The 19,059-nt window shown below is 43.0% G+C and overlaps 1 protein-coding gene across 1 annotated transcript; it reads right to left on the reverse strand.

The window, feature by feature from the left end:
- Positions 1 to 1,010: 1,010 nt before the first annotated feature.
- LOC120022791 (transmembrane protein 222-like) lies at positions 1,011 to 16,139 on the reverse strand. Its single transcript, XM_038966790.1, has 6 exons — positions 16,006 to 16,139; positions 11,179 to 11,263; positions 5,574 to 5,605; positions 4,119 to 4,215; positions 2,883 to 3,013; positions 1,011 to 1,140 (listed from the first exon to the last, which is right to left on the reverse strand). Exons 1-6 carry the CDS (start codon positions 16,119 to 16,121, stop codon positions 1,053 to 1,055), a joined length of 549 nt encoding a protein of 182 aa, XP_038822718.1. The 5' UTR covers positions 16,122 to 16,139; the 3' UTR covers positions 1,011 to 1,052.
- Positions 16,140 to 19,059: the final 2,920 nt, after the last annotated feature.

The following is a 19,059-nucleotide window of genomic DNA, read 5'->3' on the forward strand; positions in this document are numbered from 1 at the left end:
TAGGCATCACTTGCTTATAGCAGAGTTTTGAGAGTTGTTATCCTGGATACAGTCCATAGTAGTAAATAGATAGAATTCATTGAAACAACAAACCACTCTTGGTGAATCACAGGTTATTAAAAGTTGCAGTAATAGGAAGTGTATCAAACCAAGCGTAAAATGCCAATGCAATAACACATTCCTTGAAAGGCATTAAAGTGAAATATCAAGATGGAGTATTTGATTTATCTCAGAGTATGTGGAAGCACTGAGTCAGTGGATCGTCATCATCGTCCCATGTCATTCAAATGGATGGTGGGTGTTGGTTTCAGCATGGCAGAGAGAGAAAGGCAAGGATGCTGCTGTCCCTGTGGGAGACAAGACTACTACCCCTGAACGAAAGAACAACCCCTACCCCCTCCACCACTACCATCGCTCCTGTAGTCTACAGAACCCACAACATCCTCCTCCTCCACATTCCTAGGTAATGGATGGTTATGATGGTCTATAACCATATACTAGGCCTTCATTGAAAATCAAAACATTTGAAAATTGCATAAACATTTATGGAGTTGGGATGTTTGTGGGGGGCATTAAAATATTTAAAAGTAAGCTACCGTCCATCAAGAACAATTACTCTCAACCCCAAAATAAACAAACAACTAAAATTGCCATCCAAATGTATTCCAGCTTCAGTAGGGCCACGCCACCAGTGAAAGCCAGGTTGCCTGGTCCTACAAACAAACAGGCTTTGTGCTTAGTTGAGTGGAGGATGTTTTTGGCCTTCTCTTCATTGTCCTCTCATTGGTTTGTATGTTGCTGGGGTGTCACAGTTCCATGTGTTTTTTCCTCTCCATCCTCACACTCAGAGTTGAGGAGGTGTGACACCTCCCACCTCAACCGTCACTTCCAACATGCAAGGGGTTCCCATTCCCTCCCTCCTTGTTTGTCCTCTCACCCCCCCCCTCCCAATCTCCCTCGCCCCCCTTCTGCAGGGAGTCCATCCCACTCCCCCCTCTGCTCCTTGCCCCCTGGCCACCCTGTAAGCTGTGTCCTCCCACCTGGTTGGCTGGTCACTTCAGGTTAATGGTCAGAGCCACAGTTAGGATGATACCCAGCAACATGAGGAAGGGAAGCCAGGTCTTCAGGAACCCTGCACAGCTGGAAAGGGGAGAAAAGGGGAGACAGAGATGGAGGGAGAGTGAGAGAGAGAGAGAGTGGGGGGGGCAAAGAGAGTGGGAGATACAGATGGGGAGCAGAGAGAGAGAGAGAGAGAGGGAGAGAGAGAGAGAGAGAGAGAGAGAGGGAGAGAGAAAGAGAGAGAGGGAGGGAGGGAGAGAGGGAGAGAGAGAGGGAGGGAGAGCGAGAGGCATTGGCTTTCTGGAACAACAACAATAACAGAAGACGTAAGCGATCATATGAGGTCTGAGGAGTGACTGAGTGAAAATCAAAATTTTCACCTAATTTCCCCCATAGGCTTGACAGCACACGCCTGAGATGGCACGCACTTAATTACAGAGGCTCAAGTGGTTGCCATGACAACCTCTTAAGATCCAGCCAGGCCAGGGTCATGTGACACGTCTGTCCAACCAACCAACCCACCCACCCACATAGCTACGCTCCAATGTCCATACTAGGATGAGTACCAATCAGATTGCCTGCATACATGGGTTCACTTTAGGTAGTATGCTAGTGGGAAGACTCCTGCCCGCTACCACCCTCACAGGATGAGGACAAGCTGTCGCATTCCATCAACCAAAACATACCACTGTTTCATCAGACTCAATCCTAATATCTCCATAGAATCATCAGGAGGCCCTCTGTCTGTCTGTCCCTCAGAGTGTTCCAGGATTCTCTGTATTCTGGGGAAATTCAGTGACATATCTATCAGCCCCTGGGACCCAGAGAGTACAGAGCGTACAAATACCCAATATCCAGCCCTACCTCACAGTTCTGGCCCTAAAGAAGTTACGTCACAGTGCTGTAAATCTTAACAACATCAATGCAAATGCAGTCTGGAGGAGTTTCTTTTAACCTTTTCTGCAGCTGTATCTCAGTACCTGACGTGCTTGTCATCACTGAGGGAGAGCAGACAGAAAGACAGACAGACAGTATCTCAGTACCTGACGTGCTTGTCATCACTGAGGGAGAGCAGACAGAAAGACAGACAGACAGTATCTCAGTACCTGACGTGCTTGTCATCACTGAGGGAGAGCAGACAGAAAGACAGACAGACAGTATCTCAGTACCTGACGTGCTTGTCATCACTGAGGGAGAGCAGACAGAAAGGCAGACAGACAGTATCTCAGTACCTGACGTGCATGTCATCACTGAGGGAGAGCAGACAGAAAGACAGAGACAGTATCTCAGTACTTGACGTGCTCGTCATCACTGAGGGAGAGCAGACAGAAAGACAGAGACAGTATCTCAGTACCTGACGTGCTTGTCGTAGCTGAGGGAGAGCAGACAGACAGTATCTCAGTACCTGACGTGCATGTCATCACTGAGGGAGAGCAGACAGAAAGACAGAGAATACCTGACGTGCTTGTCGTAGCTGAGGGAGAGCAGACAGAAAGACAGAGAATACCTGACGTGCTTGTCGTAGCTGAGGGAGAGCAGACAGAAAGACAGAGAATACCTGACGTGCTTGTCGTAGCTGAGGGAGAGCAGACAGAAAGACAGAGAATACCTGACGTGCTTGTCGTAGCTGAGGGAGAGCAGACAGAAAGACAGAGAATACCTGACGTGCTTGTCGTAGCTGAGGGAGAGCAGACAGAAAGACAGAGAATACCTGACGTGCTTGTCGTAGCTGAGGGAGAGCAGACAGAAAGACAGAGAATACCTGACGTGCTTGTCGTAGCTGAGGGAGAGCAGACAGAAAGACAGAGTCAGTATCTCAGTACCTGACGTGTTTTCCGTGGACTAGGGAGAGCAGACAGAGGTTGATCATGTTCCATGAGGTCTTGTTCTCATAGCGCATCAGGTTCAGAGCCATGGCCACATGGGAGTGACAGTTGTCACAGCAGAGGTTGTGCTGTGGAGGGGGGGGGGGTGGGGGGGGTACAATCAACATTTGTATGGTGAGGCACCCTTGGAACAGTTTAGGGGTTAAGAACCTTGCTCAAAGGCACAAAGGCAATGGTATATGGTACACTATATATACAAATGTATGTGGACACTTCTTCTAATTAGTTGCTTCGGCTATTTCAGCCACACCCGCTGCTGACGTGTATAAAATTGAGCATACAGCCATGCAATCTCCATTGACAAACATTGGCAGTAGAATGGTCTTACTGAAGAGCTCATTGACTTTCAAAATGGCACCGTCATAGGATGTTTCCATGGCCGAGCAGCTGCACACAAGTCTAAGATCACCATGCGCAATGCCACGCGTCGGCTGGAGTGGTGTACAGCTCACCGCCACAAAGTTTAGAGCAGTGGAAACTTGTTCTCTGGAGTGATGAATCACGCTTCACCATCTGGCAGTCCGATGGACGAATTTGGGTTTGGCGGATGCAAGGAGAAAGCTAACAGCCCGTATGCATAGTGCCAACTGTAAAGTTTGGTGGAGGAGGAATAATGGTCTAGGGCTGTTTTTCATGGTTTGGGCTAGGCCCCATAGTTCCAGTTAAGGGAAATCTTAATGCTACAGAATACACTGACATTCTAGATTATTCTGTGCTTCCAACTTTGTGGCTACAGTTTAGGGAAGGCCCTTTTCTGTTTCAGCATGACAATCCCCCAGCGCACAAAGCAAGGTCCATACAGAAATGGTTTGTCGAAATCGGTGTGGAAGAACTTGACTGGCCTGCAGAGCACTGACCTCAACTCCATCGAACACCTTTGGGATGAATTGGAACGACCGACTGCGAGCCAGGCCTAATCGCCCAATATCAGTCCCCATTGCAATGTTCCAACATCTAGTGGAAAGCCATCCCAGAAGAGTGGAGGCTGTTATGACAGGAAGGGGGGGGGGGGGGGGGTCCAACTCCACATTAATGCCCATGATTTTGGAATGAGATGTTCGACAAGCAGGTGTCCACATACTTTTGGTCATGTAGTGTACCTAGAATCCCAACAGATCCCCCTCATTCGAAATTTGGATTCAAACCAATGACCTTCCGCCTAAAATTCCTTACCATTCTGTTTTTGTACTCCTCTGAGGCGTCTTGCACTGCTGTGTCCCAGGGGTTGGAGCCACTAGCATACACCTTGGCTACGTCCAGCATCCAGTATCTTCAAATACACAGAGAATCTATCAGAAACTAAAGCTACTACTACTCTGTAGCCTGGTTGGTCCCAGATCTGTTTGTGCTGTCTTGAGTTGGGTACACAGCACAAATCGATCTGGGACCAAGCTAACTGCTGTGCACAAGTGCTTTCATTCAAGATACAGTGGGGTACGAAATTATTCACACCCTTGATAAAGATGAGCCAATAATGACTGTATAAAATAATTAAAATACTCATTTACATTGTATGCGTAAACCTTTTTTGAATTTATATTACTTTATACTAATACAATTGCTCAAGAACGACATTTTGTTCAACAAGTAATCTTTTTTTTCTTCCCACACACAAAAAGGTAGGGGTCAAAATTATTGACACCCCTAAAGATTTTTATAAATAAAGTAGTCAAAAATCTAGAATAAATGATGTCCTGAATGAATCGTGAATAATGATTAGTGAGCAAGTTACAGAGGGTCAAAGACTATAACCCCAAGACATGCTAACCTCTCACCATTACCAAGAACATGTTTTGGGGCGGCAGTTAGCCTAGTGGTTAGAGCGTTGGAACAGTAACCGAAAGGATGCTAGATTAAATCCCCGAGCTGACAAGGTAAAAATCTGTCATTCTGCCCCTGAACAAGGCAGTTAACCCACTGTTCCTAGGCTGTCATTGTAAATAAGAATTTGTTCTTTACTGACTTGCCTAGTTAAATAAAAGGTTAAATTAAAATTAAAATAAATTGGGACGTATGATCTTTGACCCTCTGTAACTTGCTCACTCATCATTACTTATGATTCATTCGGGATTATCTGTAATCATGGTAGCATCCAAATTAATGTAGAAGTGTTTGGAAACATATATTCTCATTTACAATAAAAGTGACTCCAAAAATCAAACAATACATTATTTACCAGTCATTTCTACTGGGCAAGACACAATCAGAAACACAACCAAAATGAGCTGCAAATGCAGCCAACAAGTTTGTAGAGTCACAAGCTTCATGTATTCATTGCATTCTAGGAATATGGGACTTTGACTACTTTTTAAAAAGAATCTTTAGGGGTGTCAATCATTTTGACACCTACCTTTGAGAAAAAGTGTATGTTTTACTTGTTAAACAAAATGTCTTTCTCTGAGCAATTGTACTAGCATAAAATAGTAGAATTTCACAGAATTCTTTATTTTATACAGTCATTATTGCTCATCTTTATCAAGGTTGTCAATGATTTGGAACCCCACTGTTTGTTAAGAAAAGATGCTGAGATTTTAATATCCCTCTACTGATTTGACCATGAAGAAGACAATAAATATTTCAGTCATCAGGATAAGACTAAACACACCCCAGAACATTTCATTTACTTACTTTGTTGGTCTCCCAAAGGCCATGTTGTCTTCCTGCAATAAATCACAAAGAAAAATAACATGCAATATAATTGGTAATGCGTTCATAATATCAAACGTAATGAATGACAATGTTAAATCACCCTGAAGCTCACTTTTTGGGGTCTCTGAATTTTCATAAATTGAGCAGATATCAACAACAAAGCATATAAGGTGTTGAAGTGCTACAGGAAGCAGAAAGAGTACCCAGCAGGTGTTAGCCTGGCACTGGTGTGTGTGTTAAGGTGTCAGCATGCTTCAGTTTTGTTTTAGACTTCATTTCATGCAATTCTACACATTTTGCTGTTGGGTGGAGAGAAATGTTTGCAATTTGTCATATGATATCTGAGTGAAAGTTACTAACAAAATCAACGGGGCCCCCCTGTTGTACGTAATTCAACCATGATTACTGCATGTTTAGGTAGCTGGCTAGACTAACTTACCAATCTAAAAATTGTTAGCTGACATGGCTAATTGAAAGACTGTCAGTGACTGACATAGCAAGAGAAAAACTGCTGATTCACAACCACATTTCGAAATTGCACCTTGTGTATTCTATTCCAACCACCCAAGCCGTAGACTGTTCTGCTTCCGCACGGCAAGCAGTACTAACAGGCTCCTGAACAGATTCTATCCCCATGCCATAAGACAGCTAAATAGCTAACTAAAAAGCTAACACGGACTATCAGAGTTGACCTTTGTACCTTATTGTTGCAGTCTCTATGCACACTCACAGGGCCCTACACACTACGCACACTGATACTCCAACACACATACAAACACCATCAGTTGCTCATACACACATAAAATGCAAATACATTTCTACTGACTATACACACATCCAATCATCAAATACGCTGCTGCTACACTGTTTATCATAAATCCTGACACCTAGTCACCTTACCTCTCTACCTCTATTGATCCAGTATCCCTGCATATTGTAAATATGGTACTGGTACTGACCCTGTATATAGTATGCTTACTTACTTTATCATGTTCTTCGTATTTTATATGTTGTGTGTTTTTGTTCTACCTTGTTATTTTTTGTATTACAGTACATTGTTATTGATGACTGCATTGTTGGGGTTAGAGCTTGCAAGAAAGTAGTGGTGACCTGTCAATCAGGGCAGGTGGGGCCCCAACAGATTTTTTTGTTGTTGCCTGTTTTGTATCTTATTTTGTCATTAATACGCGTCACATATCAGTTTGCAAACAATGTAAAAAATAAATAAAAATAATTGAGTTAATAAAGCCACTTTCTTGAGTAAGGCAGCTCCAAAATGCAGGTGTTTCTGTCTAGCTCAGTGCTTTCTGTGGTGGGGCAGCCAGTGGAAAATACGGAGCGTAGAGGTTGGTAATGTTCTTTAGTTGCACCGTGATTGGCTCAGTGTTCTGTCACTCATGGGGACACTACGTCACAGCAAAATCTACGGGGAGAGATCAAAAATTCAAGCCCCTTGGGTGCTGTCATTTAGTTATATCAGAAGTGCCCATCCAAGAAGGCTCAAGGTCATTTGCCACAGATAAAATAATGTCAAATCACGTTATATATACACCATAGCTTTGATTGGACTGATCATGTCCACATCATACTTTCAAAATCTTAGCTAGCAAGCTAGACAAGCAGTCATCATCATGAATCAAGTCGACAATCTACTGGCAAATCCTTTTCAATCCTTGTTATATGAAGATAAATAATTAAGAGATATTATAGACAAAAACGTATCAGTGCTTATCGGCCATAAACATTGGAAATCGCAAATTCAACAATGAGTGCTTTGAAAGGAATCAGTATCTAACTGCAAGGGTTGCAAAGCAATCACTAGCCTGCTATTTAGTGGGGTGGGTGTGTGGTCCAAGTCTGGGTTTAAGGGTCTCTTTTCCAAGCTTAAAAGGATAAACATTCACCTGCAACACCATGGGCCAGAAAAAGATTGTATACATTGGGAATGCTGTCAATCCAGAATGACTTCTGCCGTGTTCAAAACAACTGGAAACTCGGAACTGGGAAATCTCAGACCTCAGTGAGTTCAAAACATCTGGGAACTCTGAAAAAATGAGCTCTGACTTTGACGACAAAGTTTGATGACAAAATTGTCCCGCAAGAAGGACCACCTTCCTTTTCAAGTGAGCATAGCACAACAAGGTGAGTCCAAAAATGTCTTGTATGCTGCTGCATAAATTACATAATATGCCAGGGAGATATGTATACTGTAGCTAAGAAAGTAATATGTGTATGTTGTGTAGTAAGCTGTTAGTAGCCCATGTGCCTCATTCTAATAATTTGGTCCCTTTCCCCCTCATAATTTTGCCTACTGTTCTGACTCGGTGGTGCAGATGTAGCCTATAGCTTGTTTTAGAGAAATGTCATCATTGAATATTGTAAGAGCTTTCATTGTCTGCTTATATGCCCCCTTCATTTATCCTATGGTTCTGACTTGTACAGGGAGAATACTGTAAGAATGGCCCATGTTCTGAATTCTGTCGCTGTACATTTCAAAAGTGCTGAACAAATAGTAATATTGACTACGTCCCTTCCAAGCTCGCTCATTAATGTCTTAATGGAAATCACGGATTGACTCTTATCCGCACGTCGTTCCCTTATGCCATAGTTTGTACATCCCAATTGTCAGTAGAAACCACATTAGTTTAAGCAAGTCAGCCATATCAGCTATGTTTTTTTGAAAGACAGTAAATAAGGCTGAATGAACTGTTTCGCTGCCAGACAAGGCTCCGCTGATAGCCAGGTGTAGCAGTGCTAAGGATTCACTCCATTGTGCTGAAAAGAAAGCTTTGCTGTTGGGACAGCTTTATGTGGGCCCTAACAGTTTGTGGGCACCGTTTGTCACCGTTGTCGTGCAATTAATGTATTGTTTAGTGCTGTGTTGTGTAGAGGCTTTGCTGGCATGCATCCCAATTTTTGGGGTGGGGACTTTGCCCCACCAAGATATACAGGTGAAGTCAGAAGTTTACATACACCTTAGGCAAATACATTTAAACTCAGTTTTTCACAATTCCTGACATTTAATCCAAGTCCCTGTGTTAAGGTCAGTTAGGATCACCACTTTATTTTAAGAATGTGAAATGTCAGAATAATAGTATTATTTCAGCTTTCATTTCTTTCATTACATTCCCAGTGGGTCAGAAGTTTACATACACTCAATTAGTATTTGGTAGCACTGCCTTTAAATTGTTTAACTTGGGTCAAACGTTTCAGGTAGCCTTCCACAAGCTTCCCACAATAAGTTGGGTGAATTCTGGCCCATTCCTCCTGACAGAGCTGGTGTAACTGAGTCAGGTTTGTAGGCCTCCTTGCTCACACACGCTTTTTCAGTTCTGCCCACAAATTTTCTATAGGTTTGAGGTCAGGGCTTTGTGATGGCCGCTCCAATACCTTGACTTTGTTGTCCTTAAGCCATTTTGCCACAACTTTGGAAGTATGCTTGGGGTTATTGTTCATTTGGAAGACCCATTTGCGACCAAGCTTTAACTTCCTGACTGACGTCTTGAGATGTTGCTTCAATATATCCACATCATTTTCTGCCTCATGATGCCATCTAATTTGTGAAGTGCACCAGCCCCTCCTGCAGCAAAGCACCCCCACAACATGATGCTGCCACCCCCGTGCTTCACGGTTGGGATGGTGTTCTTCGGCTTGCAAGCCTCCCCCTTTGTCTTCCAAACATAACGATGGTAATTATGGCCAAACAGTTCTATTTTAGTTTCATCAGACCAGAGGATATTTTCTCAAAAAAGTACGATCTTTGTGCATGTGCAGTTGCAAACCGTAGTCTGGCTTTTTTTATGGCAGTTTTAGAGCAGTGGCTTCTTCCTTGCTGACCGGCCTTTCAGGTTATGATATAGTTACTTTTGTACCGGTTTCCTCCAGCATCTTCACAAGGTCCTTTGCTGTTGTTCTGGGATTGATTTGCACTTTTCACACCAAAGTACGTTCATCTCTAGGAGACAGAACACGTCTCCATCCTGAGTGGTATGACAGCTGTGTGGTCCCATGGTGTTAATACTTGCATACTATTGTTTGTACAGATGAACATGGTACCTTCAGGAGTTTGGAAATTTCTCCCAAGGATGAACCAGACTTGTGGACGTCCACATTTTTTTTTCTGAGTTCTTCACTGATTTCTTTTAATTTTCCCATGATGTCAAGTAAATAGGCACGGAGTTTGAAGGTAGGCCTTGAAATACATCCACAGGTACACCTCCAATTGACTCAAATTATGTCAATTAGCCTATCAGAAGCTTCATAAGCCATGACATAATTTTCTGGAGTTTTCCAAGCTGTTTAAAGACACAGTCAACTTAGTGTATGTAAACTTCTGACCCACTGGAATTGTGATACAGTGAAATAATCTGTAAACAATTGTTAGAAAAATGACTTGTGTCATGCACAAAGTAGATGTCCTAACCGACTTGCCAAAACTATAGTCTGTTAACAAGAAGTTTGTGGAGTGGTTGAAAAACGAGTTTTAATGACTCCAACCTAAGTGCATGTAAACTTCTGACTTCAACTGTAGTTGCTAAAATCACCACTACAAGAAAGGCATTTCATTGTACTTGTGCATGTGACATGAAATCTTGAAACTGAAACTATTCTAACTCTCAACAGTAAATTGAGACCCCGACTGAGTTTTGTTTTGGGAAATTGAACCCCTACAAAAGGGGGGACGCGGCCGCCAGTGCCCTTCCCTGAGCTAGAACAAACATTATGCTATCATTTAGAAAAGCTCATGGTGACAAAGGGGTTTCGTCTTTAGTTCTTACAGACCAGGGAAATCCTACTGTAGGGTGTATAGATAGTCTTTCTTATTCAATTTAGCAATCCCAAAGAATGGAGTTTATTTTGGGGGCCAACACAGGGTGCTTGTAGCAGTGTGCTAGTAGCAGTGTACTTGTTGGGGAGCTTCAGGGAGTTAACAGCCCATATTGAACTGTTTATTGATCCCTGAGGGGACATGTATTTCCCTGACAAGTTCTTCCAGGAAGGCCAATGTAATAGTGAGCACACACACACACTGCTATTTAGACTCTTCTTCTCTTGAAACCTAGTCCCCAGTCGAGTCCCAAGGCAGCGCCCGCAGTAATAAGTATGATATATATATATATCAATCACTGCAAGGAGCAGCACTTGACATACGACTTCAATAAGGTTCTGCTTGCAGATCTAGTTATATAGATCTATAGTTCACTACCTCTACAGGCAGCCAATAGGTATTTCAATGTGGTTTAAAGCCAGCTCTTCCAATTTATATTTGCCTGTTCCCAAATCTGTTTGTGCTGTCTTGGCAACTCTTATAACAATACTTATAACAAGTATTACAGACAAAGCTCAATATCCTGGAACAGAGAACTCCGGTTTCCCCCCAACCAAGATTCATCTACAGGAGTAGGCTTAATCTGGGTCCTGGAAACGGGCCCTAAATCTATGCAAGTGTGTGTAGTGTGTCTAGGCCTATCAGGATTTCAGCCAAATGATATAGGTCAATTTTCTTCTGCCGCTTGAGAGAAAGAACAGAAAAAGAGGGTAGTAAAAAAACAGAAGAAAGGAGAGGAAGAACACAAGTACTCACAGAGACAAAGTAGGGCCCAGCAAAGTCCCGGATGATACCAGAAGAGGTGCAGATTCCCATGTGTCCAATGAATGGTAGCAGCCATCTGCAAGGGTGCAACTGTGGTATTAGAAGTGGTGGGAACATAACAAGGGGGTCTAAAGCTCATTTCCTGCATTTCTACACAATCCAATATGACGGCCCTTCTAGCTGTCTCTATTTAGAACAACAATATTGTGTTGCACCTTTAACCACTAGCCTAACAAATTAACAACTCTTTAAAAAATTAAGTAAAAAGACTTGATTGTCTTTATTGAGACATACTTTATATCAAATTTCAGCCAGACCGCCTAGCCAGCACGAGCCGCCTGCACACCCAACCCCCACCAGTCTACTCAATAACTTAACTCTCCCAACACAATTTCCTTCTCACTTTTTTTCCCAAGGTAAAGGCTTGGAAACAAAAGTAAACAAAAACATACAAAGAAAACACATACACATTAACACACAGAAACAGCACATCCTCCTTATAATTAATCTCATAGGCCTAATAATACTGTAGAGCTCTTTTTACTTGCACACAATATAGCTGGGTTACCCCGTTCTGCCCCTAGGGGTCCAAGGCCCTACAGCGTCCCAACCAAACACACCCTACTCAGCTTTAGGATCTAAGTGAAACATTAATTGGTTTCAGGTGTGTTAGACCAAGGCCAGGGTGACAACCCACAGTAAGGCAGACCCCCAGGGCCAGGACTGAGTAGCCCAGCAAGTAAGGATCGTCTAAATAGATATCTCCCCTGACATGGGCATGTTTTCAATAGAGAATCCTTTTGTCATAAAGTATTCCATATAAGGCATCCAGACAATTATGAAAGTTGCCCAGTCTACCGTTGTTCTTGTAATACATCAAATCTAGGGATACATAACTTGACATTTCTGCCATCCATTGTGACATTGTTGGAGGAAAACCAACCTTCCAAATAATAGCAATGCATTTCTTAGCCACTATAAATTCTTGGTTATACAGTTTCTTCTGATAACAGTCTCCAGTATCAGCATTTCCAAGCAAACAAAAATAAGGAGAAGGGAGAATCTGTAGACATGCTGAGACAAAAGAACATACTCTTTGCCAGAATTCAGCCAGCATTCCCAAGACCATAACATATGCAAATATGTCCCCTTTTGTGTTTTGCACCTCCAGCAGAGGAATTACATTTCTGAGTGCATGATATTCAGTTTCACTGGCATATAGTACGTTCTATGGATGGTCTTAAACTGCAGTAATTAATGTCTGAGATTATATGAACATGACTGGGCATTCAAACATCTGTATCCATTCATCATCATCAATAGCGTCTACCAGGTCTTCCTCACATTTTTGCTTTACATGTTTTGAGTCATCGGGAAAAGCCTCTATCAACCCTTGATACAGTTTAGAAATCAACTTGAAGATTTTTGTCTGACTGCCTTAAAATAGTTTCAATCTTTGAAGCATCTGGGTTGTCCAGTTTTTGTTGCACAGAGAGAATAAAGTGTTGTATCTGCAAAAGTTCACATCAGCTCCATCACAGACTGGTCTTCCCTGGCTGCCTGAACCTGCTGAGACCACTGTCACCATCTGATCCTGCTCAGAATTACCTTAGATTTATACATTATATTGGGGGCGGCAGGTAGCCTAGTGGTTAGAGCGATGGGCCAGTAACCGAAAGGTTGCTGGATCGAATCCCTGAGCTAACAATGTAAAAATCTGTCGTTCTGCCACTGAACAAGGCAGTTTCTCAGTAGGCTGTCATTGTAAATAAGAATTTGTTCTTAACTGACTTGCCTAGTTAAATTGAAAAAATGTAATCAGGAACAGGATTTTTTCTTCTGGTTAGGCTATATTGATCTCTGGCTCCCTCTTTAGTGATTTGTGTGTCATTTTCTTTTAATCACAGTTCTTAACACGTCAGACAAGCTCAGTAGCCTACATATAGTTGATTTTATTCAAACATAGACACACCCTATGAACTGTTGGAATCATGGAAATAGAATGATTATTCTAATTCTATAGTTAGAATATAATAGTAGGCACTTTAAATACAGTGTTGTTTGACATGACAACGAATGAAAATGCCAGGGTAGGAACCAAAGTGTTGATAAGTGTTTCCTAGTGTAGCCTATAATCTTTGGCTACATTTCATGTTCTCTTAGCTACATCACATAGCTAACATATTCATGCTTTACATATTCCTCTTTGATTTAGAATGCTGATTATCAGGCTGTATAGCTAGTTACGTTTGCTCTGACTCAGTACATTTATTACCTAGCTATCCATTAGCATTAGCGGCTAACAAGATTTAGGCCCAACTTGCGAAGACAACATAGCTGTTTGCAGATGTAAGAAACACAAACTAATAGTGTAATTATAGAATGCTAGTGGATTTCTATTAAGCAGCAAAGTGAAAACAGCATCGTTGTCATCAACATTGTTGCATGAGCTGCATTGACCATGCAGACTGTACGCAAGTGTCTCGTGGTCGAGGAACAACAAATGCGCTTCTTGAGTGACAGGGGGCGGGGCTAGGTATTTTGCAGTATTACTTTAGCGCCTTGTTGTAAAGACGTTGCAAGTTTTGTAATATTTTTTCATTCGTTTCACTCTGCCAATTAGGTTAGTATTCTGGAGTAACTACAATATTGTTGATCCATCCTCAGTTATCATATCACAGCCATTAAACTCTGTAACTGCTTTAAAGTCACCATTGGCCTCATGGTGAAATCCCTGAGCGCTTTCCTTCCGCTCCGGCAACTTAGTTAGGTAGGACACCTGGAGCTTTGTCGTGACTGGGTGTATTTATACACCATCCAAAGTGTAATTGACTTCACCATGCTCAAAGGGATATTCAATGTCTGCTTTTTTATGTTTACCCATCTACCAATAGGTGCCCAACTTAGCGAGGCATTGGAAAACCTTCCTGGTTATTTGTGGTTGTATCTGTGTTTAAAATTCACTGCTCGACTCAGACCATACCGATAATTGTATGTGTGGGGTACAGAGATGAGGTAGTCATTCATAAATCATGTTAAACACTATTATTGCACAAAGAGTGAGTCTGTGCAACTTATTGTGACTTGTTAAGCAAATGTTTACCCCTGAACATATTTAGGCTTGCCATAACAAAGGGGTTGAATACTACTTATTGACTCAAGACATTTCAGCTTTTCATTTGTAGTTAATCTCAAAAACATAATTCCACTTTGACATTATGGGTTATTTTGTGTAGGCCAGTGACCAAAACATCTTCATTTAATCAATTTTAAAATGCAGGCTGTAACACAACAAAATGTGGAAAAAGTAAAGGGGTGTGAATTCTTTCTGAAGGCACTGTAGCCTAACTGATCAAATGAACAGACAGACAGGGCAGTGTATTATTCTCTTACACCACGATCACACTGACAGTGTCATTGCATTTTGGTACACCAGAAGTACATCAATCTCCAATGGAACGCTGTGTTTGCCTTGCAACATTGCGTTGCAGAGGCTGTTGCAGTGTGTTCCGTGTGGTGCATGCATTGGATTTATCTAACATACGCATCAAATTGTATGCTTGACTTGACAGAAATAGTAGCAAAAGGTGAATGTTGTCCACCAAAAATGTGGGATTTGCAAAAGTTTGACAACAGAATTCATTACACAACATTGATGCAATGATGATGTCGGTCTGATCGCGGCGTAACTGCATTGAGTTACAGCGATTGCACTTATTTTGACCAGGGCCCAAAGTAATGCACTACATAGGGAAAAGTGTGCCATTTGGGATGCAAAAACAACATTCTTTGCTCATACATCTGGCAGCCCACTAGAGCATCTCGCTGATTCATCTTCATATAATTGGCTTATACCAATGATACCATTATATTATGCATTCAAGAGATGCTCTTTTGCAATAGTGAAATGGTGCAGGAAAGAGGGGCAGGACACAGAGGAGGCACCCTAGATAATGTCTGACCCAATAGAGAGTGCAGTGCAGTCGTGCCCACCTAAATACTAGGCAGAGAGATTTTATGTAGGAGCGAGCTGGTTGTTGGGGAAAAAGCGGGTGGTGAGAACTGTCTCAAATGGCACCCTATTGTCATTCGTGCACAAATTTTGTCCAGAGACAAAAGTAGTGCACTATAAAGGGAATAGTGTGCCATTAAGGACGCAACCTGTATCTGTCTCCTCCTTGATCCAAAAGACACTCCCTACAACACTACACCACAATCAGATTTAAATATAGCTAATAAAATAAATTTCTGTTTTGAAACAGCCAAACCATAGAAATGTGTTTTGGTAGCCTGATAAAAACTTCTGATATGCAAAATGCCAACAACCTGTCTGTGAGGATGATGTCACTTTAAACTACCGCAACAGCTTGTGGTTTTGTTACTATGTAGCGAGTTGCCTCGCTGAAACTGATAGATTGCATCAAGCCACTTTGACACAAAGCCAGCTGGTTGGATTAATCATTAGAATACATTGCAGCCATTTCGCTAAAGTTATTGTAACCTAGCTTGCCTGTGTGCCTTTACGAAGCCAGCAAAGGCTAATTAGCCCCTGGGCTATGCTGTCAAGTGTCCCTGACTGTGTATGTCGGATAAGAAAAGCCACCGTTTTAAATTTGACAAGCTTTGTCCTCGGAACATATCGGTATTAATAACCGACTGCGAGGGCTTAAACACAGCTGATAAGCGAACTGATAGCAACTGGCTAGCCAGCTAGCAAACGTTAGCTACGGAGCTGTCACCAATAACTCTCCCACACTGATTATGAATCACGCACTAAACACGACAAAGCAGACATGCAAGTTTACTCCGGGAACTCACGATAGTACGGGGATAGGTGTCCACACGATACAGTAGGGGTAACGACTCGTATCGGGGTTTATTCTTTCAAAGGCTATGTGGTAATTCTTCATGGTGTCTATTTCGACATCCGCCATCACCAACTGTGAAAAATGAATTTCATTCGCCCAACTTCCTGGCAACCAGCTTCTCCACAGACAGAACAATGAGATTGGCCATCTAGCAATTATGAAAAATGCCAGATGGACCATCTTTTTGTTGGGTGGGCTGGTGGAAAAAAGGGAAACAGCCAGTGAGTGACCCATAGGCCTGTTAAGATTTTTTTTTTTATGGATTTTTGTGCAATTTCTCTGTTATCATCATAATATATTTGAGCATTTGCAGGGCTCCCGAGTGGAGCCGAAGTCTAATGCACTGCATCTCAGTGCAAGAGGCGTCACTACAGTCCCTGGTTCAAATCCAGGCTCTATCACATCTGGCCATGATTGGGAGTCCCATAGGGGGGTGTACAATTGGCTTGTCTTCGAATGGCTACCTGAACCTTGTCACCATCTGATCCTGCTCAGAATTACCTTACATTATGTTAGGGGTGGCAGGTAGCCTAGTGGTTAGAGCGATGGGCCAGTAACTGAAAGGTTGCTGTATTGAATCCCTGAGCTGACAAGTCTGTCGTTCTACCCCTGAACACATTCATAAATGGCAAAAAAGACTGTCAAAAAATATCATCATAGGGAATAAGGTTTTGAAGTGTCTGTCCTATATCTAGGAGATAAACTCAGCAAAAAATAAATGTCCTCTCACTGTTAACTGCGTCTATTTTCAGCAACCCTAACGTGTAAATATTTGTATGAAGATTCAACAACTGAGACATAGGGGGGGGGTCAAAAGTAACAGTCAGTATCTGGTGTGGCCACCAGCTGCATTAAGTACTGCAGTGCATCTCCTCCTCATGGACTGCACCAGATTTGCCAGTTCTTGCTGTGAGATGTTACCCCACTCTTCCACCAAGGCACCTGCAAGTTCCCGGACATTTCTGGGGGAACGGCCCTAGCCCTCACCCTCCGATCCAACAGGTACCAGACGTGCTCAATGGGATTGAGATCCGGGCTCTTCACTGGCTATGGCAGAACACTGACATTCCTATCTTGCAGGAAATAATGCACAGAACAAGCAGTATGGCTGGTGGCATTGTCATGCTGGAGGGTCATGTCAGGATGAGCCTGCAGGAAGGGTACCACATGAGGGAGGAGGATGTCTTCCCTGTAACGCACAACGTTGAGATTGCCTGCTATGACAACAAGCTCAGTCCGATGATGCTGTGACACACTGCCCCAGACCATGACGGACCCTCCACCTCCAAATCGATCCCACTCCAGAGTACAGGCCTCGGTGTAACCCTCATTCCTTCGACTATAAACGCAAATTCGACCATCACCCCTGGTGAGACAAAACCGCGACTCCTCAGTGAAGAGCACTTTTTGCCATTCCTGTCTGGTCCAGCGACGGTGGGTTTGTGCCCATAGGCGATGTTGTTGCCAGTGATGTCTGGTGAGGACCTGCCTTACAACAGGCCTACAAGGCCTCAGTCCAGCCTCTCTCAGCCTATTGCGGACAGTCTGAGCACTGATGGAGGGATTGTGCGTTCCTGGTGTAACTCGGGCAGTTGTTGTTGCGATCCTGTACCTGTCCCGCAGGTGTGCTGTTCGGATGTACCGATCCTGTGCAGGTGTTGTTACACGTGGTTTTCCACTGCGAGGATGATCAGCTGTCCGTCCTGTCTCCCTGTAGCGCTGTCTTAGGCATCTCACAGTACAGACATTGCAATTTATTGCCCTGGCCACATCTGCAGTCCTCATGCCTCCTTGCAGCATGCCTAAGGCATGTCCACGCAGATGAGCAGGGACCCTGGGCATCTTTCTTTTGGTGTTTTCAGAGTCAGTAGAAAGGCCTCTTTAGTGTCCTAAGTTTTCATAACTGTGACCTTAATTGCCTACTGTCTGTAAGCTGTTAGTGTCTTAACGACCGTTCCACAGGTGCATGTTCATTAATTGTTTATGGGTCATTGAACAAGCATGGGAAACAGTGTTAAATCCCTTTGCAATGAAGATCTGTGAAGTTATTTGGATTTTTACGAATTATCTTTGAAACACAGGGTCCTGAAAAAGGGCCGTTTCTTTTTTTGGTGAGTTTCTAAGAAAGCTCAGGACATATTTTTGTTTTTTGGGACACAAAACAACCTTGTATGGGTTACCTTGGGGCTCCCGAGTGGTGCAGCGCTCTAAGGCACTGCATCTCAGTGCTAGAGGTGTCACTACAGACCCTGGTTTGATTCCAGGCTGTATCACAACCAGCCATGATAGGGAATCCCAATTGGTCCAGTGTCGTACAGGTTAGGGTTTGGCCGGGGTAGGCCGTCATTGTAAGTAAGAATTTGTTCTTAAGTCATACCACAGATTCTCAATTGGATTGAGGTCTGGGCTTTGACTAGGTCATTACAAGACATTTAAATGTTTTTCCTTAAACCACTCGAGTGTTGCTTTAGCTGTATGCTTAGTGTCATTGTCCTGCTGGATGGTGAACCTCTGTCCCAGTCTCAAATCTCTGGAAGACTGAAACAGATTTCCTTCAAGAATTTCCCTGTATTTAGCGCCATCCATCATTCCTTCAATTCTGACCAGTTTCCCAGTCCCTGCCGATGAAAAATGGTGTTCTCAGGGTGATGAGAGGTGTTGGGTTTGCGCCAGACATAGGGTTTTCCTTGATGGTCAAAAAGCTCATTTTTAGTCTCATCTGACCAGAGTACCTTCTTCCATATGTTTGGGGAGTCTCCCACATGCCTTTTGGCGAACACCAAACGTGTTTTCTTATTTCTTTCTTTAAGCAATGGCTTTTTTTCTAGCCACTCTTCCGTAAAGCCCAGCTCTGTGGTGTGTGCGGCTTAAAGTGGTCCTATGGACAGATACTCCAATCTACGCTGTGGAGCTTTGCAGCTCCTTCAGGGTTATCTTTGTTGCCTCTCTGATTAATGCCCTCCTTGTCTGGTCTGTGAGTTTTGGTGGGCGGCCCTCTCTTGGC

Source organism: Salvelinus namaycush, chromosome 27, assembly GCF_016432855.1.
Source record: "Salvelinus namaycush isolate Seneca chromosome 27, SaNama_1.0, whole genome shotgun sequence".
Classification (NCBI taxonomy): domain Eukaryota; kingdom Metazoa; phylum Chordata; class Actinopteri; order Salmoniformes; family Salmonidae; genus Salvelinus; species Salvelinus namaycush.

What these genes read in the sequence shown, in the direction of transcription:
- LOC120022791 (XM_038966790.1), bottom strand. Translation starts at nt 16,121, where the DNA reads ATGGCGGATGTCGAAATAGACACCATGAAGAATTACCACATAGCCTTT. An exon ending in CTGGGCCCTACTTTGTCTCT is followed by an intron (nt 5,606 to 11,178) that starts GTGAGTACTTGT and finishes GATTTATTGCAG; the next exon opens with GAAGACAACATGGCCTTTGG. An exon ending in GTCCACGGAAAACACGTCAG is followed by an intron (nt 1,141 to 2,882) that starts GTACTGAGATAC and finishes TCCCCTTTCCAG; the next exon opens with CTGTGCAGGGTTCCTGAAGA.